The sequence below is a fragment of the Hermetia illucens genome, chromosome 1, assembly GCF_905115235.1.
Source record: "Hermetia illucens chromosome 1, iHerIll2.2.curated.20191125, whole genome shotgun sequence".
Taxonomy (NCBI): Eukaryota; Metazoa; Arthropoda; class Insecta; order Diptera; family Stratiomyidae; genus Hermetia; species Hermetia illucens.
The window spans coordinates 143,772,244-143,800,001 of record NC_051849.1 but is presented as its reverse complement, the minus strand read 5'-3'; the positions used below and the strand labels follow the sequence as shown (position 1 = coordinate 143,800,001).

The 27,758-nt window shown below is 40.2% G+C and overlaps 1 protein-coding gene across 1 annotated transcript in view; it reads right to left on the bottom strand.

Moving 5' to 3' along the window:
• Window positions 1-27,758, bottom strand: part of LOC119647681 (multiple epidermal growth factor-like domains protein 8) — a 100,789-nt gene that overhangs the window by 30,733 nt on the left and 42,298 nt on the right. Inside the window, exons 2-5 of the mRNA XM_038048796.1 lie at window positions 19,950-20,183; window positions 19,695-19,877; window positions 3,978-4,314; window positions 3,677-3,890 (exon numbers count right to left, since the gene is read on the bottom strand). Of these exons, the coding sequence (XP_037904724.1) occupies window positions 3,677-3,890; window positions 3,978-4,314; window positions 19,695-19,877; window positions 19,950-20,183 (968 nt within the window). The remainder of the gene's footprint in view (window positions 1-3,676; window positions 3,891-3,977; window positions 4,315-19,694; window positions 19,878-19,949; window positions 20,184-27,758) is intronic.

Sequence of the window (27,758 nt, the reverse complement as noted above, 5' to 3'; positions counted from 1 at the left end):
TCCGAGGAGCAGAAGGGCTGTAGATTTGGATAAAGGTGCAGTTTAGTTGCTATATCGATTATGCCAAGGTTTTTGACAGCGTCTCGTACACTTAGTTAATCGATGTCCTATCTCCGTATCACATTGATCCCAAACCAATATTTTTTGCCACCACCATGGAAGGGTCGATGCTTTCATCTGAGGGTACCAAAACCTCAGAGCGCATCCGTATACGGAGGGATATCTTTCAGGTAGATTCGTTAAGTCGCTTCTGGTTGTGTATAGCGCTGAACCCTTGTTCATGACTACTGGATGATGCTCAGGATATGGTTTGGCAATCAAAGTACGAGCTGACACACTTTACACTTACTTAGATGACATCGAGTTGTATGCTGACATCTGTTGCGAGTAGAAGACATGTTTAGTCGTGATATTTGGATGGACAAATGTCGAATTCAAGTCACAACCAAGCTGTGACATATGAGGCTAGTCCTTAAATCGGATCTCTCGGGAAAGAATGAAGTAAACGCATTGAATGTATTCGCTATCCTCTCACTGACTTATGCATTCTGCATATTGCCGTGAACGAACACCGATCTGGAAGACGTCCAGCGGTGGATACGGACTATTATGTCCACATTCCGAATGCATCATAAAAATTCTGCTGTGAAGCGAATGAAGTTGCCTCGTGACATCGGAGGTAGGGGCGTGGTTGATGTTTCAGCACAACATCACCGCCAAAAAGCTTGCATTCAGCTGTGTGAAAGGCAGATTGTGGGTTAATTCCACTTAAATGATCGATCTTTCAATCCTCCGAGTGGGGAGAAGTCAAACTAAGAGCGTATCGATGAATGTAAGTCGAAGGCGATCATCACGTGTTTACCGTGGCGATCATTTGCCGCATTTATTGAATAGATGGGTTTGTGGTGCATTTGCATTTAAATAGGCATATACATCAAGCTAATTGGCATACCAACGTGAATATTTTATTTGATGATTTTTTTTGAAAACTACAATAGTTTTTTTTTGTTATGCATTATAGAAGTCACAATTTTTTTTTAATGAAAAATGTGAAAAAAAGTGACTCTTTTTTGTCCTGGCATTTTGTTAGCGTATCCTGTTGATTGTACTCAACACACTTTGAGAGAAAAATAAAAAGAAATAAGATGGAACCCAGGGAGAAAGAAAAGCGTATGATATAAAACATACATATCAGCAAAATTACTAGATCTAAAGGGTGTTCGCGCAAAAAAGCTTAAAACTCAAGCAAACACCACCAAAAAAATAAGAGATTTGCAAATACAACACGTTTCAGGTCGAGGAAAACCACAGAAATCGAAGATTCCTGAATTGTTCGACAAGCACTGTACTACCTATGTATTCTTGAAAATATATATAATATATTTGAATAAGGTAGATTTGAGAATTTAAGAGGATATTCTGATAAAAATTTCAAAAAGAAATTAAAGTGATCATGTTTTCAATGTTTTGGCCTAACGTGAAGTTAGGATGACAATTAGGAATTTAAAAAGAACATAACGGAGATGATAAACTATTCTAGATACGATGGAAAAGAAAAATGCTGCATATAGGCAAATTAATCTTTCGTTAGCTTGGCGCAGCATAAAGACAAAACGAAATGATATGCATGCATGTGTTGCGCAAGATTGGTGTTGGTACTACGTTATCACCCTAAATGATTGACATTTGAAAGTGTCGCAAAATAACTAATTCGTCACCCGTTGAATTGAACTTATCGAAACTTCGGTCCTGCGTACGTTCGAATTTGTTTTGTTCAACTAGAGCCAATAAATGTGTTGTTGAAGTTGTTTGAATTAGCTTCAAAACTTCAATACTTAAACTGAAACAATGACATTCTTTCCCACGACACACTTTGGGACCACTCACACGTTTATTGACTTCATGCAGTCCTATATATGGTTCTTGAAATGCCTTTTCCTACATGTGTATATGTATGTAACATGTTCTTATTCTTGTCATATGCAAGAGAAGTAGGTTACAACTCACCGATCGCTGGGTATTTCCTTTGAGCTATTGAGCAATTCAAATCAGATTTAATTGTAGTCATTAATCTGAGAAGTCTGCGAAAACTGTCGATCTTTGCGTTTTATGAAACATTAGTGGTGATCCATTTGCAGCAATTGAATTCAACTGACAAGCCATTCTCCCCATAGAGCAGTTTTACATGGTCACTTCTTCATAAGTTTGACATAAGTCAAAATGACAAAATTATGCAAACTGATCGTTTACGATAATGACTGATGAACCTGACAGTCTGTTTCGACTGATAACTGAGTTAGTGCAGTTGCCATTATATTACTAATCAAAATATGACTTCCGAATGGTTCGAATGTTTACTTGCATGTAACAAACTCTCTTTTTGTCGCCTTTTTTAATGGACCGACTTGTAGGAGATTGATGAATCACTGACTCAGGTTGCTCATAGACATCAGTAATTACAGAAATGGCAGCGCTCGTATCAACTAGAAACAAAATGCAATCCTGCTTCTGATAACGACATTTTAAATTTTCCAGGGTTGTTGACATTTCGTCACTGTACTTTTAAATCGGTGACGAAAGTAGCATATTTGTGAAGTTTTTCTTCGACGTGGTTATAACTTCCACCGCTGCCTGCAGAATATTGCTTCAAGGCTTCCACAATAGTTTCCTCAATGTTCAATAATTTGGTTCCACAGTTCTTACGTTCATTCGAGGCTTCTGTGAATCTGATTCCAATCTGACCTAAACCTCTTTCTTGTACGATTCCGAGGAACCAACAGCGATGGCGCGTAGGCGCTATGCACCACATCAGCATTCAAGGTATCCATATAGTTCAAGTGACATGTAATTATTAGGATCAGGCGCTTAATATTTTTTGATCCAGATTGTTTTCAGTACCTTCGTCATTGATGTGAATGGTTACTGTCGTGTTGCTCATCTGATTCTCCCGAGATTCTGCAAATCAATAGATTAGCAACCTTTCCAATTGTTGTTGCTGCTTCATTTGTTGTCTCCTGGTGGTAACATTGCGATAATACCAGCGACTTGGTCCATCCTACTTCATTCGCAAGAAATAGGACCACAACGCAATGAAATTTTATATTGTCACTAGTAATTCGACGCGAACAAACCTTGAATGTAGCCGATCTAGGAAGTTTTAAGCCGTGGACTATATCGATGTAATTTGATCGCTTTATTACTGATGATGTTTCGATGATAATTATTGCCCCTCACGAATTATTATTATTAACTGCATCTTGGTCACCATTTCTGACTTCAACTCTTTCACTCCTATCAATGTTGTGTGTCGCCAATTTGTAGTGTTTACTGCACACAAGTGAACTTGTTTGAATTATAAAGCGTTACTTTACTTTTAATGTCGTTTTACTTATCCTAAATACACACTTAGAGAACAGGATCGACTAATCACAGAACCTACATTCAATGTAATATTACGAGCGACGATTCCTGCTATTTGAGATTGCTTATATTTATAACTCAGGAATACCAATGTTATTTTATTTGAACATTTATCAGTATGGTGGTCTAGATATCGTATGGAGACCATTTAATATTTTTTGGTTGCATAGTATCTGAGAACAACTTTCTACCTCTCGCAAAAATAGGTATGCATAAACCAATAACGTATTGCACAACTCATTTAGAAAAATCTTACCTTGAAGAAAACTCGCCATTCGTTAAGCTGCCTCCAAAAACATATAAATATTCACCGGCCAAGGTGAGTGTGTGCCTTGCTAACGGGGGTGGCATTAAACTAGAGTTGGTCGCACGCAATATCCACGATCCGCCAATGCCAGTTATATTGTACATCCAAAGCTCATTTGAAAGAACGGCGTTGGGCAATTTACCACCAAAAATTACAAAACCACCTATGAATAAAGTTTTAATTATAAATTTTTGTCATATTTCATTTGAGATAAAAACAGAATTATAAATACAAAGGCAATAACTCTCACCAGGTATTCTCTCAGCTGCATGACCATATCTCCCTTCAGGTCTAGAGTCTGTAACATTTTCTAGAATATCATCTAAAATTTCGGCAATTTCGTCTTCTGTTATATTAGCTGTAGAACGTTGTTTTCGTGGTAGGTTCGATTCAGCTAAAGTGTATAATACGTTTCGAAAAAGCGAAATTTCACTTTTTAGACCCCATCGACTTGCTTCCTCTTTATCCTCATTTGCTAAAACTGCTTTCAAGAGAGTGTTATCAATTTTTTGAGGTTGATACCGTTGACGATTCAACAAAGAGATACCCCACTCGTCCTCCCATTGGCTATTTTTAAAACGATAAATCTGCAAAGATGTAAGAAAAAATATCCTTCAAATAGTTTATGTATTTGAATATGGAAATAAGAATAGAAAATACTTTCTTTATTAAATTTTCAACCGTAAATCTAATTTCCAGGATATCTATTTATTGTCATTAGCACTTATCTATTATTTTCCCCTGTTTTGTCTCGTCAGCCAATTAAAACCATTAAAAATTTGCCTTTGTCTGGCGTCCTTGCAAATTATTTTTTTATACGTTAGATTAAGGTGAGAAATATGGGGGTGCGCAATTCCAAGCACTCAGGCCCATTTGCACTATCTCTTAAAATCACCTATTAAACGATCTACTGTTTGCGATGTTCGTAATGCTTTACGATTCTGAGAACGACAAGTAGAGACCACCCAGATTCCTCATTTAAGAAATCCTTTCCGCGGAGTTTTCGTTTAACAGCTCAAAAGTCCGGGCAGCTGAATATTAAATGAGGGGCATTTACATTCTTTCCTCACGTTAGCAACATATAATCGAGATCATTATCCCAATTTTTCCATGGGGTAGTTTGAGGAGCATTGTAGAAGGGCCTTCATGCCCTCTCTTTTTAAGGGCAACCCCGCTCATCAGGACTTCGGTTCTTTCCCAAAAATGTTCCCTTAGCAAAGAAAATTCCAATTTCTTGATTGCAACTTCATCTTTCAGTGCTAGTTATTATTATGGAGCTTATCTGTCAACCTGGGGCTGATATCAGGAAAGTTTGATTCATTCGACGAAGTTCTGACTATAATTTTTTTTTGGCTTCAATTTTGCAATTTAGTGCCGATAACGGTGCCCAGCTAATCTTGTCAAAAACATTCTTCTTACTAGAATATGGTCGGCAGTTTTTCTAACGAAAACGCCCTTGAGTCCGATTTCATTGCAAATTGAAGCTGCCAGAATCAAACATCTTTGAATATTCGGGATGACTTGTGCATTACCCACAAAACTATCAATTTTTGTTTATTACATTATAAAAGTTTTAGTTCTTTTGTGAAGCCAAAAACATTTTGGAGATGAGCAAGCAAATAACTAAAAAAAGGGAAACTGCGTAATGAAATTGTTTCACGCATTAATTCAACTTGGATGAAATGGCATTCCCCAACCGGTGTTCTTTTTGATCGACGTATCAGCGCACGCCCAAATCTAAAATTTACTGCAATGTCGTCCGTCTGCCACTCTCTATAGTTCTGAGTCTTGGCCGACTATAAAGGGCAATGAACGGCGTCTTACGGTAATGGGGACAAAGATGTTGCATTGCACTGGTGGCGTGACACGTTTTCATTACGTCTGAAATGAGAATATCCGCGATCGATATGGGTTTGCACCAACCGTGGAAAAACTGGAAGAGAGGCGTTTTCGATGGTGTGGTCACGTAATTCACGCTAACGAGAATTCAACAACCAGTAGTGATCAGAACATCGAAGTCAATGGTAAGCAACCAAAAAGCCGGCCAAAACAATGGTGGCTTGATACTCTGGATGGGGATTTAAAGTCTCGAGATTACATCCTGGTCAGGCATTTGATAAAATAAAATGACGAAACCGATCACCACGAGCCGACCCACCTTGTGAACTGAAGGCTGAAGAAAAAGAAAAAGATGTGAGGAGCGACGAGTGCACGACAGCTCCGTGTAATATAGCTAAAAATTCCATTGCCCACTATTTTCTAGAAAGCGATTTAAATAAATCATTTGATGGAAAGCCCTGTGTTGATAATGGTCAACCTCATACGCTTCACACTCTGAGTTTAATATTATTAGCAAATGCCAACAATTTAACCAACATCAAATATAAAAAGGGCTGAGGAGAATTAGATTCTTCTTGAATGGAATTTTAATATTTCACTCGAATTTCAATTATTCTCGTCAATTATGACGTGAGCATCTTATTTGTATGGCTTAGAATGCTGTTAATTAGCACGAAATTGATAAGTTTGAACTTCTATAACTTTAGCACTAATAGTTGGATTTTCATGGAACTTGGCATGTGTGTGCACGAGGCTGTCCTCTATTTCAGTGTATCTAGGATGAACTTAAGGGGAGTTTTTTAGTCAGTTTCTAAAAGTTGATAATATACTATTAGTAACTTTATTTGAGCAGATATCGGAATGGGACATATTTTGAGGCCTAGATTTCATCTAAGCACACCAGCCTGATTTTTTTCGGATTTTTTGTGGTAGTAGTAGTTTCCGAAAGGTCAGAGTGTAGTATAGGTCCCAGGGCAAAACGTGGATTGGTACCCACGATGGAGCATAAAACCTGGGAAATGCCTGCTGAACCAACACCAACCACTCTACTACCAAACCGTATTTCCACCTCCACGTGGTGACCGGTGGAAGCTCTTTCGTAGCGAAAAGCTGCAGAAGGAGAAAGATGAAGGCGAGTCTCCCGCGCCTAAAAACGGGACAAACTGTACCAACTAGTCCTCCAGGTTTGGGGTTGGGTAGGGCTGACAACCCTACACGGCAAACCGATGTTACGGAGCCACGAAAGGAGCCTCGGACAGGATGGACTTTAGAACGACGAACCCGGCAACGATAACGGATTAACGATTTGCCCATTTTCTCATGGTACGTGCGCTCCTTGTACAGAGATAAAACTGATGAGCAGCTAGCCGATACCCTGTCCCAATATAGGGCTGATATAACAGCGTTACAAGAGATGCGATGGACAGGGATCGGTTTCCTGAAGAAGAGCCGCTACACCATATATTATAGCAGTCATCCAGTAAACCATGTGCTCGGACTAGGTTTCTTAGTCAGCCAAAAAATGAAACCTGCTGTTATCGGCTTTGCACTCTGCGCTTGCGAGGCAAGTTTAGAAATATAAGCCTCATTAACGTTCACGCCCCTACAGAGGAGGTTGCAGGGTCAAAGCTCTTACTGTACAAGACAATGATCTTGCCAGTCCTCATGTATTCCTCGGAAACTTGGATTCTTAGCAAGAAAAATTGCGAACTCAAGGCCGCGTTCGAGAGAAGAATCCTCCGAAGAATTTTTGGCCCCTTACATGAGGATGGACGATTTCGTAGCCTACACAATGACGAAATCTATGAGCGATACCATAACCGTCAGGTTGTGGATAAAATCCGGCTCAATAGGTAACGGTGGGCGGGTCACTTAATCCGTATGGATCAGGATGATCCCAACCGGAAAGTCTATAAGGGCAATATCTATGGTAGAAAAAGAAGACGAGGCAGACCCTGCCTAAGATGCAGCGATGGCGTAGGTCAGGACGCCAGACAGCTTTTAGGGATATCGAATTGGTGGACCTCAGCGCAAAACCGGGATGTCTGGAGTTCCTTATTAAGGCAGGCCTAGACCGGATACCGGTTGTTACGCGGTTGATGATGGTAGTTTCCGAATATGGGTCCTGTCTCACTTTAAGTGCGTACATTTTGACTCCTTACTCACATACTTTGCATACCAAAACTAATGTCAGTTTCGAAAAGTACAAATCAAGACCTTTCATTTGATACCCTACACGACTATATCCGGTGAAAAAAATGTTTGAATCCCCTCTTTCCATATATGGGGAGCTCCCCTTTAAACTCCACCTAAATTTATGACACTCGTTGTATACGTGAGATTTCACAGTTCCCATCCGTCCACCAAATTTCGTTCGGATCGGTTTAGCCGTTTTGGAGAAAACTGCGTGTGACAGACAGACATTGGATGAATTTTAATAAGGTTTTGTTTTACACAAAACCTTAAAAATGTACACTTCACTTTCGCATGTATGGGGAGCCCCTTTCAAACAACGCAAAATAGCGCCACTCGCTGCATGTAAAGAGCCACACAGGCCACATATTCTCACCAAATTTCGTGAGAATCCCTTCAGCCGTTTCCGAATAAAGCGGGTGTAAAGTTTTGTTTCACACAAAACCCTAAAAAAGATCTGCGCACGAAATCAAATCGTGAATGTTACAGCAAACTCAACTTTGTCAAATAATGAAATTAATTCGGATTGAAATCTAGAAATATCGTGTGTTCCTCAAAATTGAATAATTACGTGACCCAAAATATTTTAAACGCCAATTTTCCCAAGACTCCACTTCAATTTGCAAAAGCTAACACGCACATCAACTTTAACTTAATAAATTTAATTATTTATTAACAATTTGCTCTTGTTAATTTTTAAGACCTCGTATAAAAACAAAATATGATTAACAATCCATTTGCTGTCTGTTTGTCTGGCATACGAGCTTTACTAAGGTACGCTTACTGAAGCAAAATTTGGTGGAGGCATATATGTAATCTGTGAAATTAAACGCATATAGTGAATGATATGACTTTGTGTGGATATTAAGATAGATTCCAATACAGGTGCAAAGGGAGCGCAAGTAACAGTCTTCGAGACTTCTGGTGAGAGGGAGGGAGATGCATTGGCTACACTTAACTAGCAAAAGGATATTATGACAAATTTATGAATGAAGAGCTTAATCAAAGAAAGGCGAGGAACTCAGAGCAGTGTGCGCCGAGAAGAGTCGTAGAACAGGCAGGGTACCATATATCTAACAGTCCATTGAGTGTGGGTACTACTTATTAGATGTACTGTGAGGCAGGGGATGAGGAAGTAAACAGAGAAGTGAGAACAAAGTTAGTCACAAGTTCTTTGAAAGGAATTGGCACTGGTGTTATGGGAATTGCCAGTGCAGCACCAAAACGGGTTGATTCGAAACTCATCGCCTATGCAGCCTATGATCGATTTCGGGGAGGAGCAAAATCTTTCTTTGAAATTTTCCCAACTTATTCAGAACATATTTCTACGGTCCGCAAACTAGGATAATTGCGATTAATGCAGTAGTTTTTTTTATTCATTGAAGAAGCCGTGAAGACATCAAAACTCACAAAAAAAAGTTTAATATGGTGCCGTGTTAAACTTTTTTTTAGCTTTTAATATTTCTTAATAATCCTGATTGCGAACTGTAGTTAAGTCTGCACGTTAAAATGCGGCAGGAGAAAAAAAACCTTTTTTGGAGATGGGTGTATAAATTACTCTCAATAACGAACTATGCAATCGGGCTGGAAAAATTACTATGAACGCTGAAGATATCTTTATCCAGTTCTTCATTAAAAATGTCTAAAAGAAAGCCGAAAAAACGTCCTTCACACGGGATGACCTCTTAATCACATTGCATCGCTAAGCTAGCTAATATGTCATCAAAATTGATTGACGTTAAAGCTAAATTGAGAGCGTCAAAGTTAGTTTTGCGGAAATTGAACTGATTTGCGTGCAACATTGGAGTTTGAGCGACAGAGCTTCATTTTGAATTCATAGGCTAGATGATGGAAGTCGAATATTATATATAGGGATGTTCAAAGAAATACTGAAAGGGGACATTCCGGAAGGAAGAGATTGAGATTGCGGCCTAATGAGTTGTTGGCTGTTTTATGTTTCGGGGCAAAAGTGTTTATAAAAGAAGAGCGTAGTAGAGAGGAGAGGGAGGAGTTATTAGAAATGACTGGGAAGCTAGGATAATTAGACCAGTTGACCATAGGGATATTGCTGCAAAGGAAAAAAAGGAGAAAGCAGAACGTCATAATAAGAAGATCAGACAAACTGTAAAACAATTCTGTATACAGATAGGCGGCATAAACGCAGGGAAGTAAACACAAGAAATTAAAATAAACGGAACAAACTCAAACCCAACAGAGGAAAAGAAGATGTTTTTGGACATGGAACTTACGTGATGGAGTTCGATCCCGAAACTTATTATTTTATTATTAGTATTCACCAATCCAGGTTTCTGCAATACAGATGCATACCATGATGTTGTTCATTCAACGAATACTAGTTAAAAGCCCCGGACTTGCTTCTTAGATCCCTGACATTTTTCTAGAATAGTCGAATAACGAACAAAGTAGATTCGTGATACACTCGAAAACCTCTCCTGAAGAAATAATGTACGTTAGTTTAGGAACAAAAAATGGTTTTGGTTGCGTGCGCGAAAGAAAATTACCTAGATTGGTTTCACTTTTGGCAGCTTCATCGACGACAAAATCGATATCAGAGAGATGGTCTGCATGAATTGCTGCGGATGCTGCGAACTTTGTTCCATTAAGGGAGAAGGGGAATCAGACAAAATTAGATATTCGCCGGTGCAGCTAAAGTAGCCGACCGACCTTTCATGCTATAGTTGTAGCACATCAGCACCAAAAATTTGATGTGAGATGCTTCTGTGGTGCAGTAGGGTTAACAACATTTATTTCGAATGTTGTTAATTCGATTGACAGATGCCACCACCGGTGTTCTCCGTGGCGGAGTGGGGCTTGATTTGTCGAAAAAAGTAATTGAAGTTAAAAAGTGGTAACCCGAAGCAAAAAGTTAGATTAACGGATCTTCGCACTGTCAGAAGACTCCGTTGTTGCTATTCTGACACGCAGCAGTGAACCCATCATTTATCACGTATCCAGACCCACTCGGAGAGCCGGCGCATCAGAAGTCCAACGAGCGCGACCACCTTTCAACATTCGCAGCAGCAACCTAGATAACGAACGATTATTTGGCAACCGCGGCCTCAAACTCAAATACAACAAATCATTCGCGGTCAGAGATGCAAAAACAGTCCCCATCTCATCCGAAGAATTTTCGACCCCTTCAATGAGGATGGACGATTCCGTAGCCTACACAATGACGAAATCTATGAGTGATACCATGACCGTCCGGTTGTGAATAAAATCCAGCTCAATAGGTTACAGTGGGCGGGTCACTTAATCCGTATGGAGGAGGATGATCTCACCAGGAAAGTCTATAAGGGCAATATCTATGGTAGAAAAAGAAGACGAGGCAGACCCTGCCTAAGATGCAGCGATGGCGTAGACCAAGACGCCAGACAGCTTTTAAAGATATCGAATTGGTGGACCTCGGCGCAAAACCGGGATGTCTAGAGTTCCTTATTAAGGCAGGCCTAGACCGGATACCGGTTGTTGACCGTTAATGATGATGATGATCTCGTCCGCAGCAATCAGTGCTGTCGATTGGAAATTTAGTTGGACCGCTGTCGACGACATCGGCAAATGGTTTCTCTTGATCAATCCCCAAAATTGCCCGAGGAAGAAGAGAACTTGTTAGAATTGCTAATATACTTTTTTCTAAAAAAAAAAAGTAACGGTAGTTGCACCGTATTGAATCTATAAGCAGAATTCAATCGTTTTCTGCATTCCTGAATGAGTTTTGAAGTGATCGAAGGACGGCTCAACGCCTTCAATACAGCTTGACTATCGCTACAGATTCCGATTCGCCTGCCCTTCAACCGCTCGTCAATCATCCAGATTGCCGCCTTTAGAATTGCATACACTTCAACCTGAAAGAGCATTGTATATCGTCCTAAGGAAGAAGCCCACTTCTCGTTTTTATTCGTTTTGTTCTGTTTTTGAGTCATCGATGTAGAAGTTGTCAGTATATCCTGACACGCATTCTTTTGGTTCGTCCCAGTGTTCTCTTCGTTTCAAGATAACATCATATCTTTTACCAAACAGATGTATGGGGTTGCGAGGCTCAAAAGGCATTGCGAAAACTGGATTCAGTTCTTCCAATAACTCTTCCAATGCTAGCGACAGTCCTTAGAATGCTCGCTTTCTACAGCTTGAACGGGAATTCCAGCGACATAAATTGGACATTGTGGGTCTCAGCGAAGTAAAATGGTGGGACTTTGGAGAATATTCCTCACCCTCTTTCGGCAATGTGCTTTTATACTTACTATCGCTTGCATGTTGCGTCTGCCACTTCTCTCAGGGTTGGGGAGCTGCGACTCCCTAAGCTCAACATCGACCGCTTCTACGACCCACCTGTGGCTCGACAGTGGGAGAACTATTTTGCTAATTGAGCGGCAGATCTACTGATTAACCAGCCTGAAAATATCGATGGCCATTGGGCGGCCATCAAAAATGTTATTTTCTCGGGTCCTGCACAGGTCGTCGGTCACGTCCGGAAGGGACGTTATAAGATCTGGCTAACTGCAGATCGATGAACGGAAGGGGTTGAATGTTCTACTGACCGCGGCGAGTAATGCGGACGTGACACGCTCGAACTCCGATACCGAACGAAATCCCAAGAAGTTCAGCTTAGTATACGCCCTGACAAGAGAGAATTCACGAAAGACCTTGCATGTGGTCGCATATCTTTCCATGGCCCATCCACGATAATAAACAACTGAAGAGGTGAAAAGACCACTTCACCAGGTTCCTTAACCGTATTGGATCCGATGATGTTTCGCCTCTTCTAGATGATTTGGCTAGTCACCGTTACATGCGGTTACGGGCTGTTCTTCTAAGCAGAAGAGAAATCATTTAGGCCGTTAATACACTCAAACGGAGTAAAGTCGCTGGGTTTGACGGTCTCCCCGCAAAGTTATTTATCGCTGCACCTGCAGTTATTGCAAATCTGCTGCTTCCACTCGTACGGAAATATTAGGAATCCGAGACTTTTCCAGAGAATGGAACAAAGCGATGATCGTTAAGATTTCAAAAAAGCGCACCTCTTTTGAGTGTGGCAATTGGATGAGTATCTGCGTGCTCTCTGCCGTCGCAAAGATAATAGCTAAAATAATCCTGGAACGCATCAAAGAACATCTCGAAAGCTTGATCGACAGAAAGCAAACTGGGTTCGTTCCGCATCCCCTGCAACGACCATATCAACATTCTACAGATTATTTTGGAACAGTGCGCGGAATTTAGATCTTCGCTGCACCTGCTGAACAGGGAGTGTATCTAAAGTTGTCTTCGTAGGGGGCATTCCAGAAAAACTTATAGCTATTATCTGAGCGACATATGATTGCGCTTTCGTCAGCACCTGCCTGGGGCACTTGGCGCAGATTAATAGGGGACGAGTGCGCACATAACCACGAGCGTTGGCGCTTGGGAGTGGTTGACCCGCTATACCCCACCAAGGGATGAAAGGCAACCATATATTTAGTATTCCACACGAATCCGTTAGAAGGAAAAAAAAATGTACACCCTGTCTTTAAGCTCTCGGTAAAATTATGTCAGTTGCTGTATATTTCAAGTTTTCCACCGTTTTGGAGGAAACTGCATGTGACAGACAGATAGTAAACCGATTTTTTACGCAAAACCTTAAAAACTACAAAAAATCTATTGTACCTTGATCAAAATAGATAATTATGGTGCATTACATAGTGGGGTTGAGAAGCTCATTCCCTTATTGGCTAAGAATTTTATAAAAAAAACAAACATCACATTTCGGGAATCTACTGTTCCTTTTAAGGTTTTGTATGAAACAAAACCTTATAGAATCGAGTCGATATCTGTCTGTGTCACCCGATTCATTCGGAAACGGCTGAACTGATTGTCACGGAAGTTAGTAAGAGCGTGTGGTCTGTTAATCCCTTTACATACAGTAAGTGGCACCATTTTGTGTTGACGTTGATGACATACAAACTGCGTTCATCCAGATCGAGCAAGCGGCGTGAGATCTTAGGCTGCACATCAATGAAGGCAAGACAAAATATATGGTGGCAACGTCAGCACCGAAGACGAATCAGCAACATCAAACCGCACTGGTCAAACAGGAAGAATAAGGATAGGAGAATACAACTTTGAGACCGTTGACAATTTCTCCTATCTAGGGTCGAAAATCACAACCGATAACAGCTACGATAGGGAAATCCACGCACGGTTGTTGTCAGCCAACAGAGCCTATTTCAGCTTACAAAAACTGTTCCGCTCGAAACGTCTCACCATGCCCCTGCCTAAGATGCAGCGATGGCGTAGGTCAGGACGCCAGACAGCTTTTAGAGATATCGAATTGGTGGACCTCGGCGCAAAACCGGGATGTCTGGAGTTCCTTATTAAGGCAGACCTAGACCGGATACCAGTTGTTGCGCCGTTAATGATGATGATGATTTTGTGTTAAGTTTAAGGGGGAGATGTGATGAATGTGGATATGTGGGTTATCAAATGAAAGGGCTCGATTAGTACTTTCCGAGACTGGACCCATATTTGATATCGGGTGAAACGTAGTTGAGTGAAGGCTCAAAATACGACCCTCAAAAAGTGTAACAGGTCTCGTTGTCAGAACCTATCCAACCGAAAAATCCGAAAAATCAGAGTAGTCCATCTCTATGAAGTCTAGGCCTCAAAATATATCCGATTCCGATATCTGCACAAATAAAGTTAATAACAGTATATTTCCACATTTTAGAAATTTACTCGGCACCCCCTTTATGTTCATCCCAGACGTATAAAATTTGGCATGCAGGTAATGAAGAACATAACGCACAATTTGATCAAGAAAATCCAACCATTATTAACAAAGTTTTACAATTTTTTGCAAATTTCGTGCACAGTACAACCTGCATGACGTCATCATCACATATCAATTCTTCAATACCACAACGAAATGAGTTCTTATGAACTGGGTCGCAAGAATTATTCTGTTTTAGTTTTTTAGTCATGTGTATATAAATATCAATTACTCCAACCAGACATGTGTGTATTTGGGTATATAGTACATGCGTGCTAATGAACTTTGCGGGTGGTGCCTAATTCCGATAGATATAAGAAGTAAATCGGAAATATGGGTACGATCAATTTACATACGTGCATATATGTGTACAGTATTTGGAAATAGGCGGTCTGTCTGTTTAGGGTGAGCGTAATATCTATGACTGTAATATGTAAGGTATGTCTCGTAGTTCGAAAAATATGAAGGAATATGTTGGATTTGTAGCTATATACGTATAGAAAAATGTGCGTTGAAATTTCTTACATAAGATGAACACAAAACCTTTATACCTGAAGCGCGAGCTTCCGGTATTCCGACTTGTTTGTATCTGTTGTTGGTTAAGCTCTTCACATTTGCTAATAATCTTAAACTTGTGAGGTTGACTATTGTCAGCACAGTACTTTCCATCAAATGATTTATTTAAATCGATTCCTAAAAAAGAGAGGACAATGGAATTTTTAACTATGTAACAGGGAACTGTCATGCACTCATCGCTCCTCACATCTTCTTCTTTTTCTTCAGCCCGTTCACAGACAGGATCGGCTCGTCGTGATCGGTTTCGTCATTTTATCTTCTCAAATGCCTGATCTGGATGTAATCACGGGCTTTTAAATCCCTATCCAGTGTATCAAGCCACCGTTGTTTCGCCCGGCCTTTTGGTTGCTTACCATCGACTTCGATCTTCAGACCAATCTTGGAAAGTGAATTCTTATTAGCGCGAATTACGTGACCATACCATTGAAGACGCCCCTCCCGCAGTTTTTCCACGATCGGTGCAACCCCATATCGATCGCGGATATCCTGATTTCGGATGTTAAGTCCTTGAGGGTTTTACGTGAGCACCTGTCTGGAAGACTTAATCCCACGGTCTTCTTAGGACACAAGTTGATTCTGTGACCACATTCAGAGCCCCGTTGTGACAAGCAACAACGGTACCAGTCTATACCAAGTGCATGGCTTAGCATTCATACTGGTGGATGCAAGAATTACCTAAATCTCTCTTGAGCATCACCACAACCCCCATGAAGCTTTCACTAGGGGGCCAACCGCAAACAACCGAGCTGTACTCACATACAACGGGAGTTTACCCAAAGTATGAGAGTCCAGGGGCTACCGGTTCCCATGGTACCAGTATACCCCTGGTAACGCTTCGTGACCAAATTGCCACTTCAGATGAGTCCCCGTGCAGACTCGGGTCTGATCGCCCTGATTAGGCCTTTGGAGCATTCGCCTACTGCATCACGGCCGACAAGCCAAAGTGAGTACAGCGTCTCCCGGTGCCACCACTATGGAGGTTCTCCTCGGCCACTTGCTTTTGGTTCAGCCTACAGGGTTGCCGCCCCGTTTTCCTCACCGCCACCTCTGAGCACCTCATTTCGGATGTGGCCAAAACGTGTCACGCTACTAGTCCAACGCAACATCTATGTCTTCATTACCGCAAGACGCCGTTTATCCTCTTTTATAGTCGGCCAACACTCAGAACCATGAGGCGTTCGTTGATACGTCGATCACAAAGAACACCAGTTGTGGAACACAAGTTCATTCAGATTGCGTTAATGCGTGAAGCAATTTCATTACACAGTTCTCCAGTGGCTGATTGCATTCACCCGAAATATTTAAATCGCTCAGTTCTGGGCAGGTTACTGCCGCTAACAGAGCTGAGCGATTTAAATACTTTGGGTTAATGCTAACGCGTTATGCTACTCACATAGGCAAACACAAAACCCGACTTGTTATTAATATCTTGGGCATGCATAGTAATTTTTCCAACCCGATAGTATAGTTCGTTATTGCAATACGGAGCAACTTATACACCTATCTTCAAAACAATGTTTTTTTTCTGCTGCTAGAGGGCGCTATGATCATTTTAAAAAAGACATATAAACGGCATTTTAACGTGCGGACTTAACTACAGTCCGCAAATTAAGATTATTAAAAAATACTAAAAACTAAATTTTTAGTGCCTTGTTAAAATTTTTTCTTGTAAATTTTGACGGTTCTTCAAGGCGTCTTTAAAGAATAAAAAAAACTACAGAATGAATCGCAATTATCCTAGTTTGCGGACCGTAGAAATATGTTCTGAATAAGTGGTGAACATTTCAAAGAATTTCGTTGGACAGATTTTGGGCTATGGTGGCAGCAGATTTTCAACATGCAGTTTCGAAAAAAACGCATTTAAAAAATAAAATGCGATTTTTAACCATAAAATCTTAACTGACCATTAATCTGCTATACCTAGTCCATAACCCTTAGGTTTCGGGAAGAAACACAAGTAAAGCCTTGGCTTCAATTCTTATGATTTTAGGGAAGTCATTCGAACGCCATTCGGATCGAGAAATACCCGCTTTATTACGCCGATCAACATAAACCTGGCATGTGCCATTTTACCTGTGATTTCCGAACGACTTCGAATATCAAAAAATCACTTTTCCCACACATTCTACACTATATCTAGATACAATTGATGTCAAAAAATCGATTCCTCGGATCCGACACACGGGATGACTCCCTTAAGAACCCCAAAGTATTGATGAGCGAGTAACAGCACCCAAACACACATTGGGTACATTGAATTTAGTAGAAGATCACCATACAGCAATATAATCCCATCAAACAGGATAAATGGGCAATAAGTATATAAAATATAATTATAAATATAAATATATATGTTGGAGATGGGAACTTAGGAAATCTCCTGACATGGCATTTTTGGTTGAATCAACAAGCTATATTTCGACAATTCGCTCAGCTCGATTAGTCTTCCTATATCCATGAAAAAATGGGTATATTTTACATGCAACCCTGAATGGACCATTGCGAATTGAAATCGGAATCTGGTTCGAAAATAAAGACAACAAAGTGGTACAATTGTTATCTACATTTGTGGGGGATGAGCCAATTAATGTTGTGATACCAACTCTGGTATCAGAATATAGTAAATACATTGCTATGGTAAATACAAATATTTTGCTGCTCTTTCAGAACGGCGGCACCCAATTCCAGGCATTTGTGTCGCAATTATCTCCAAATGGTTCAGCCAAAAGTAAAATATATGCCACTTCCAAGTGGAAATAGCATATAAGATATTGCGGCGCCATCCTCCGCCGTCAGTACAAAGGATATTTTGAAACATATGGGAATAGATTCATTATTGCCATTTTCATCTTCTTTTGCATCCAGTTCTAGTTGCAAGAGACCTAAAGTTATTTATGATTCAGCCAATTCAGAGATATGATGAAAGTGGCCAGTGGGTAGTATGGGGAGGAAAAGGTCGATGCCGCGTGTGCAAGACGGAGAATTAAAATGCATGAATGGTGTGTTCACCTTTCTTGAAATATAATTGTTCTCCTCCGTAACATACATAAGATATCCTTTGCCTTCTTTTTTAGCTTTTTGTTCTGTTCAGTAGCGAGATCGACCCGTTCCGATCGTTTGAGCTACTTTTCTCGGTTATAGACCTTAACTGGGTGGAGTCCGGCTCTCAAATCACCTTCCAACGTATCAAACTATCGTTGTTTCGGCCGGCCATTTGGCTGTTTGCCATCGGGAATTGGATGTAATCGTGGCGTGTTACTCCACTCGCCAATGCAACATCTTTGTTTCTATTATATTATCGCGAAGCGCCGTTCTCAGAACCATATTGGACAACAAGGCTGACTGCCGTCAATTTTTAACTTGATACCTTATTTGAAGCGACAATCACAAATAAAGTCAGTAGTGAAACGCAGCTTCATCCAATTTGTGCTAATGTGTGAAGAAATTTCATAACACAAATCCCCTTTGGCAGATAGCATTGATCTGAAATACTTAAATCGATCAGTTCTCGGCAGGTCACTGCCACTGGTAGTGATAGTGCATATTTCATTCGCGTCAGTCCTCTAAAATTCTGGTTTGTTCAGATTCAGTCTGAGATCGTGCTGCATGAGGCGATCATCTCACTTCTGGACAAATTGCTCGAGATTAGATTTAATCTAGGACGCTAGCAAAAGACCATGTGTACAGAGCAATGTGTAGGATATTGGAAGTTTAATATCCCGTGTAACAATATCCACAGCAAAAACCAAAAGTGGTGAATAAATAGAGTCAAAAGTCTATCTTCATAAACTTGCTTGCATTATCTAATACGTCCACTATCTACTGATCCCATAACTCAAAAAATCTAAAATCTTCAAGAATCCAAAATGATCCAGAATACCAATGTTTTATAATACATAGTCCTTTCGTGAAAGAGCATTCAGGATATTTAGCATTATATTAATTAAAAATTAAGAAGTCAGGTCAAGTAAACTCATAAAAGGCCTTCGTTTTCAATAAAACATTATTGACAGCGTTCTTGGAATTTGAAGCCTGTACTATCTATTTCGGAAACATCTAGCTCCCCTGATCTGCTCTTTGTAAGTAATAGCAGCATCTCCGATATCTTTTTTAATTTATAGGATTATTCTGAGTCAAAAGGCCACAAACAAACTAAGTTCAGTAATTTCATACTTTGTCAACCAGACATGGAGCAATTAACATCAACGGCAAGCATGTTAATTCAGCCAAGTGTAGCTAATACCATAAAATTACGATCATTAAACCGCAATGCCAGCAGCATGTTCCCTTATTATCTTTAGAAACGATGCGAATATTATCCAGTGAATGAATAGAAGATAGTAAATAATCGTAAAATATAAAATCCAGTTGAGCGATCCTTCTTTTTAAATGGTATTCATCTATATAATATAAGTTCATTACATAATCACACAAACCCAGATTACAGAAATTATACTGTATTCAAGAACAGTTCCATTTGCTCAGAAAGTGTATGTTCATCATACTCTATCTTTCCTGGTAGGCTTACTGCACATCATAGTTCCTTTACACATAGTATTATAATCAATTAAAAAATATTCCTAGTAATAAATTTACCTGTAACGAATCCAACACATTGTTCAAATCATATCCACCGAAAACATACAATGAATCTTGCTCCTCAATGTAAACTGCCGTATGAGCAGTTCGAGCAGTCATTCCCTCCGCATCTGTGGCCAACCACCTCCAATTACCTCCTTCTGGGTCAATATATAAATCACACAATCTTCCTGAGTAATTCTGGAAGCAACAAAAAGAAAAAGATAAGAATTAACTTTAATCATCTCAACGACAGAGAAATTAATTGCTTACTTTATTGCACTTGCACATGCCCTTCACGCATTTACCTCTCCTGAACCTCTCACCACAGCCATCCGGACAAGCAACGTCTTCACAATCGGGCCCGACCCATTCGCCATGGCATACGCATTTATGGCCCACACATTTTCCATGATTATGACAATTATTAAGACAATTCGAGACATAATACGACGCTCTAAACCCCTCCAGAACGTAATTTGTATCACTGTAGAGGAGGATTAACATCTGAAATGAGAAAAAAACATAAACATCCATAAATTACCCTTTCGCAAATAATTGTTTATTGGATTTATACTCTAGATAATGAGACGAGAATTCCAAACTCGTCAATATTGTGAATTGTATCTGGTATGTATAATGTGAACGTGAAAAGAGCCGTAGTAAACATCCTCGCGGGGAAGGTGAAGACAGAACACAGACTATTTCTTAATTCATCTAATTTTTGTTAATTGACGATAAGATAAACTATTTACACACTGAAACTCATTCCATAAGCAAATATCTTTCAACAGTACAATGAAATCTGGTAAGTACCAGATTGGTGGAATTATCGAATTATCAAATAATAATAATAATAATAATCGTTGGCGCAACAATCCATATTAGATCAGGGCCTTGAAGTGTGTTAGAGCACTTCATTCAAGACCGTAACGGTACACTAGGAGGCAATGTGGTCAGCATTGCGCTCGCCCGAGATTATTACCCTGATTTGACTCAGGTACTCATTCACAGCTGAGTCGACTGGTATCCGACGTCAAATCACGATACAAATTCCACTGCCCCCAGTGAGATTTGAACCGCGACCTTCCGTATGACAGCCTAGTGCTCTAACCACTGAGCTATCCGGACACAATTATCAAAACAAATCCTTAATTCAATATCAAAACCTTTACTACTTGAATTCAACTTTGAATTGTTAATGGCAGTCATTTTTCCGAACTCTATGACTTAACAATTACCACAAATGACTCAGGTACTAGAACATAGATGCAATGTAAACAACATTTAGATAGCATACCCCAGCAACACAAATCTGTAAACAAATCACGGACAAATAGATAAGTGACAAAATCTGCGAATAAAAGCCAAAGTGAGATATTTTAGATTATTCATTTCAAGAAGGCTTTCGATAACGTGAGAATGGTTTATGCAAAGGCACTCCGCCAAGCTAAACAAACAGTACAATAACAGACTACATCTATTCATTAACGATGAAGGAAGGAAGTTTCACCATCCCTGAATGGTAAAATATATTCGGTTCCGATTTCTTCTATAGTGTCACTGTCGTATAACGAAACAAGTTGGAAATATGTACGACTATTCATTTCAATGTAATACTGGCATTCTATGTACATATGTTCTCTTAGGGTATAGTAGACTTCGTCCCACATTCGTGATTCTTTTTCAGATTTTTCAGTTGGATAATTTCTGAAAATGACCCCGTTAAGTACCCCTTTTCTGATCTTCTCCCACTCCGCATTCGCCACTCGTGTTAAAACTAAGATCTGATTCCGAAATTACTAACCAAAACCCTTCATTTGATACCCCACATGCCTATATTCCGTGAAAAAAATTAATCCCCGTTAAGTTCAACATTAGAACGATATCATTCTATGCATGTGCGTCGGTTCACAGTTTCAATCTTTCCACCAAATTTCGTGTCAATATTAGATGTACGTGCGTGTGACGGATTGACAGATTTTATTTTAGGTAGCCCGGTGCTTCAGGTATGAAAGGTTTTGTCTGTTTTCTTTTGTAATAAAGTAAATTTGAGTGCAGAACTACCCCATTTGTACCTAGCTCGTAATGTATATGTATATTTGGCATGTCAAACTACTCACTTTAATGTGATATTGATATTTAATATTTTGGGTTGTAATAATTTTGCACAGAAAAGACAAAATTGACCCACTGTAACTTTATCAGTAACAGTATGATAGATCAAACTTGGCGATATCATACTTCATACTATAGCCTATATTACTGCCAATTTTTATAACTCTAAGATAAATTTAAGAGGGATTTCCAGTCAATTCACTCAAAAACATAGTGAAAACTATTATTAATTGATTTGAGTAGATATCGATATGGAGAGCATTTTGAGGTCTAGACACCGTATAGAGGCAGCTTCATGATTTTTTTTCAGATTTAATTATTAGTTTCTGAAAATGGGTCCGTTAAAAAAATAATCACTTCCGACCCCTCGTGCTCACGCCTTTTGCATGTATGGAGGCAAAGACACCCCTCCCCCTTAAGATATAACTTACTGCATGTGTGGGCGTTCACAGCTCCCGCCCTCTCACCAGATTTCGTGTCGAACGGTATAACCATTTCCGTGCATGTGACAGACAGACAGAGAGTGAGGACATCAGATCCTGGAACGAATGTGGTCGGCTTGTGACGCTTCCATGGCGCAGCCAACAGGATCCTTGAAATGAAGACCAAATTTTTCCTGGAATGCAAAGTATGCTTAGATATGAGAAGGGGATGTCAACGGTGCAGAAACAAGCCAGAATATGAGGAGCTACAACAACTATACAAGGTTGCCAGAAAAAACTCTAAACTGTTAGCACAAAGAGTAAAACCATGCATTTCAAGCAACTCTGCAGGGAACTTGACTATGACCCTTTGGGTTACCCACCGATTACATGCCCCAAGTCGCTGAACAACATTATTCACGTCCGATTCCCTCAGAATATTAACGACGATTTTCGAGCGTTCAAATCAATCCCGATGAAGTACCAGAGATAAGCAACGAAGAGATCTAAGACGCGGCCAAGAACATCAAAATCCACAAAGCTCCCCGCTTAGACGGCACACAGAACATAGCTATCAAATTGGCAGTAGGGATAGTACCAAAAACGTTCGCACAAGTGTTTACTGCGTGCGTGAAAGAAGGTAACTTGCCTGCACAGTGAAAAAAACTGCAATTGGTATTCATCCCGAAGCCAAACAAGCCACTTGGCGAAGCTTTGTCATATAGGCCAATATGCCTTCCTTTATTGGGTTGGGGAAAAAGTAATGTCGTATTTGTGATCGAATTTTAACGATTTATTTAACATACTTAGAATTATCCGATTTAAGTCAAATATGCGCCGGTTTGGTCGCAAACTTCTTGCTATTTAGAAGGCAACTCCATTATCCCCCTCTTATACCCCCCCCCCCCCCTCCTTATTTGCAAACAACACAGACAGCCAGTTTTCGCAAGCCTCTTTTGAGGCCAACTTAGTAGCCCCAATAGCGTTTTGTATGGTCGAAAAAGATGGTAATCACTTGGTGCCAGGTCCGGACTATATGGTGGGTGCGATAGGACATCCCATCCGAGCTCCCGTAGCTTCTGGCGGGTCATTAAAGATGTGTGAGACCGAGCGTTGTCCCGGTGGAACACAAGACCATTCTTATTGACCAATCCTGGCCGCTTCTGGTCAATCGCCTGCTTCAAACGGTCGAGTTGCTCACAGTAGAGGAACCGGGTTGAGGCTCTGGCCATAGTTGAGCAGCTCATAGTGGATGACTCCCTTCCAATCCCACCAAACACAGCAAAACCTTCCTGGCCGTCAATCTGGGCTTGGCGATGGTTTGGGCCGGCTCGCCGCGCTTCGACCACAATTTTTTCGCTTGAGATTTTCGTACCTGATCCACTTTTCATCACCAGTCACCATCCACTTCAAAAATGGGTCGAATTCGTTCCGTTTCAGCAGTGCATCGCAATCGTTGATTCGATCCAAGAGATTTTTTTCGTCAACTCGTGTGGCACCCAAATATCCAGCTTTTTTTTGGAATCCAATCTTCTGCAAATGGTTCCAAACGGTTTTATGGTCCTTACCCAGTTCCTGGCTAATTGAGCGAATGCTCACATACCGTTCTACTTGGATGATTTCGACGATTTTATCGGTTCTACGACGATTGGCCTACCAGTACGGGGTGTATCTTCTGCATCCACTACACCAGAACGAAATCGATGGAACCAACACTGTGCTATGCGAATCGTTACAGTATCGGGCCCATAAACTTCACAAATTTTTTTGGCCGCCTTCGTTGCATTTTTACCTCTCAGATAGTAAAAATGTAAAATATGACGAACTTCTTCCTTGGTAGACTCCATCTTTGACGTGTTATAACTTGACACTGAAACGTACTATCATAAAACTATCAAAGAGACACCTGTAGCCCTGATGGTCGTCTTCAAATGGTCGTATGGTATGACCCGATGCGATAAGTACAACCAACACAAGATATGTTTAAGTGTCGCCATCTATTGACAAAATACGACAATACTTTCTCCACAACCTAATATTGTGAAACATAATGTAATGTGTCCGGGTGGCTCAAGTGGTTAGGACGCTGGGCTATCGAAGCAGAAGGACGCGGTTCAAGTTTCACTGGTAGTAGAGGGATTTGTTATCGTGACTGAATGTCAAATACCAGTCGACTCAGCTGTGAGTGAGCATCTAAGTCAAATCAGGGTAATAATCTCGGGCGAACGCAGTGGTAACCATATCGCCTGCTACAGTGTACTGTAGTGTACCGTTACGGTCTTGAATGAAGTGCTCTAACAAACTTCAATATGGATTGTCGCGCCAACAATTATTATTATTAAAGGTAGATTTCCGCTCCCGATCCTCCTGCGTTAACAACGTCAACACCTTTGCCATCGTTTTGGAGGGGAGCCCGGAATTCAGATCTCCGCTTCACCTGCGCTTTATCGATTTCGAGAAGACTGTGAACAATATCAACAGGGAGTATATTTGGAATACTATACACGCTCTATAAATTTGGAGTTCAAAGCCGAGTCCGGCAAACTTACAATCTGTCGCCGATACTATTCCTTTTTCTTATCACCTACAAAACTATCTTGTACAATCTTATCACTTAATTTTGCGTAACTAAGGGTATTCTAAAATTAACAAGAGAGACAGCCGAAATTTAGGAACACACTCAAAGTAATCTCCGCTTGTTGTAAAAGGCATGTATACTTATGCACTAGCGAGTTGCGAATTTCGTCAATCACGCTTGGGCCTTTGGCTATCGAAAACGGCCCATCACTGGTTTTTAGAATGGGCGTAATTTTGCCGACACGAGCGACAATTCAGGCACTACGGACTGAACATTCTAGGTGAGATGGCAGGACTTTACCGAATTCCGCCGATATTATTCCTTTTTCTCATCGGTGACTTTCTTCAATAAACTATAAAATCTTTTCCCTGGAGGTGCCACTACGTTGATCCCATTTGTTTGCTCTCTCACCAAGCCATGGACCTTGGCCAAATGACTCTGGATTTACAGAAAAAGGTAAGAGTCAAACTGAAGATAAACGCAACAATATAACCAAGATTTGCAGGATAACGTATCAAGGAACCCATCAAAGAGTTGATCAACAGAGCATAGGCTGTCTTCTGCTTTCTGCGTCAAATACTCTTATATCAACCACATTAGCACCCTGCGGATCATTAAGAAGCAGTATGTGGAATTTAACCTGCTCCTCATCGATTTAGAAAAAAATTTCGACAGCGTCTACAGGGAATGTGTTTGCAGCGCTCTACGCAGAAGGGGCAACATTTTCCGGAGAAACTAACGGCTATTCTAAGAGCAACATATGATAGCCTAAAATTTCACGTGCTGCATCGAGGTGGTATCTCAAAGGAGTTTGAAGTCGAAAGCGGAGTCCACCAGAGTAGCATCTTTTCATCGATAGTTTTTCTTCTCGGTTTCAGTGAAGCGCTAAGTGTTCACTACGACACGCAATGTAATCCATTATCCCAAAATGACCGAGGAGTATGGTAATTCGTCCCAGAAACACATTGCACAGAACAATGGAAACATCCAAGTTTCTTAAGCATCTTAGGAATTGTTTGAGAGAGCGGAAAAAAATTTCAGCAAATCGTCAAGGATGGCTCTTAGGTTATGCGATGTGCCCAATTCAGGACTGACCATATATATGTAATAAGGTTACGTCCTCGAACTTTCTTTGAATTGATTGTGTCGGTAATTTAAGTTCCCGCGATACCAAGTGGTCAAGTCTTTCGTTTTTTGTCCGATTGAAACCAAGCGTTGTCTCAATTCAATGCCATTCACAATCGGTTTACTTCTGGGAAAATAAAAGGTGAACTTTGTGAGTGTGTTCTAATGTATCAAAAAGTAAAATGAAATCAAGGGTTTGACTGGTCGCAGATTTATTATTATTTTTTGATTAATATCATAAGGTGTATAAATTATTTTACAAAAATTGCGTTCATGTTATTATATGCAATCAAGTTCATGACGAAACGTCATCGTCAGATTTCAACATAAGCATGTCATTTCTTTGCAAACAACATATTTTTTTTTCTTCAAACATGTCTAGCTTTGAGTCACGTAATGCAATTTGCCGGCAATTTTAATTTTATTTTAATTGGAAGAAAAAAGCAGTTGAAAATTATCAATTGCAGTGTGATGTGAAACATGTTCTGCTGTGAAACATGCTGCTGGTTTCGCTTTAAAAATAATGATTTTGACGTTGAAGGCAAGGAACGACCTGCATTGCCGAAAATGTTTGAAGACACCGAATTGGAAGGACTATTGAATGAAGGCTCGTGCTAAACCCAGGAAGAACTTGCGGAATCATTAGGATTGATTTAACCTGCCATTTCCGTACGCTTGGAAGCATTGGTAATGATCTAAAAGGAAGGAAGCTGGGTACGAAATGAAGCCGCATCATGTTGCATAAGTGATCAAAGGCGCATTCCAACGGTTCTTCACTATTCATCAAATTCTTCAAATGTAGGATCTAGGATTTACAGTTCCAAACTCCCCACCAAATTTCAAATCCAAAGGTTTCTCAGAAAATGTGTGTGACAGACAGATACAGAAACAGGCAATAAACCGCTTTTAATCGGGTTTTGTTTTACGCAAAACATTAAAAATGGGTCGATTCAATCAAAAACGAAGGAGTTCTTTTCACGCGGAATTCGTATGCTACCAGAAAGCTGGGAAAAAGTAATGGCTAATGATAGACGATATTTTTGTTAATTGCATTGCAACTATTTTGTCAAAATTCTACGAAAAAAAATCTTGAAATTAATTTATATTCCTAATAATTATGAAACCGGAAGCTGGCCGCCTTAGGTATGAAAGGGTGTGTATTTTCTTTTATAGAAACATTTGAGTGGACGTATGTCCCATCAGAAACTAGCAGATAATATATGCATATATAATATTATGTGAGAATATCCGCTTTCGCATGATACTGAGATTCAAAGTCTTTTGCACAGAAGGGATAACTTTGACCTATAATAACTTTGTCAGTAATAGTGCGATTTCCACCAAACTTAGTAGGATCGTGCTCTCTATTATAGCCTACATGACTGCATAATTCTAGGATGAACTGAAGGGGGGTTTTGATGTCAATTACTAAAAATGATAGTAACATGCTATTATTAACTTTATTTGAACACATATACGTATGGAGGGTATTTTGAAGCCGAGGCACCATATCGTGGCAGCCTCCTGATTTTTTTCAGATTTTTCGGTTGGGTAGTTTCCGAGAATAAGTCCCGGAAAGAAAAGATCACTTTCGACCCCCCGCACACCCCACCTTTCCAACAAATGTCAAAACTAAGACTGGCTTCGGAAAGTACTAACCGAAACCTTTCACTCATAACTATATTTGGTGAAAACAACATTAAACCTCCTTTCGCATGTATGGGGACCCCCCCCCCCCCCCAACTGCCCTTAAATTCGACATGGAATGATGTAACTGATGTGTATGCGTGAGCATTCACAGTTCCCAACTTTCCACCGAGTTTGATGTCAGTCGCTATA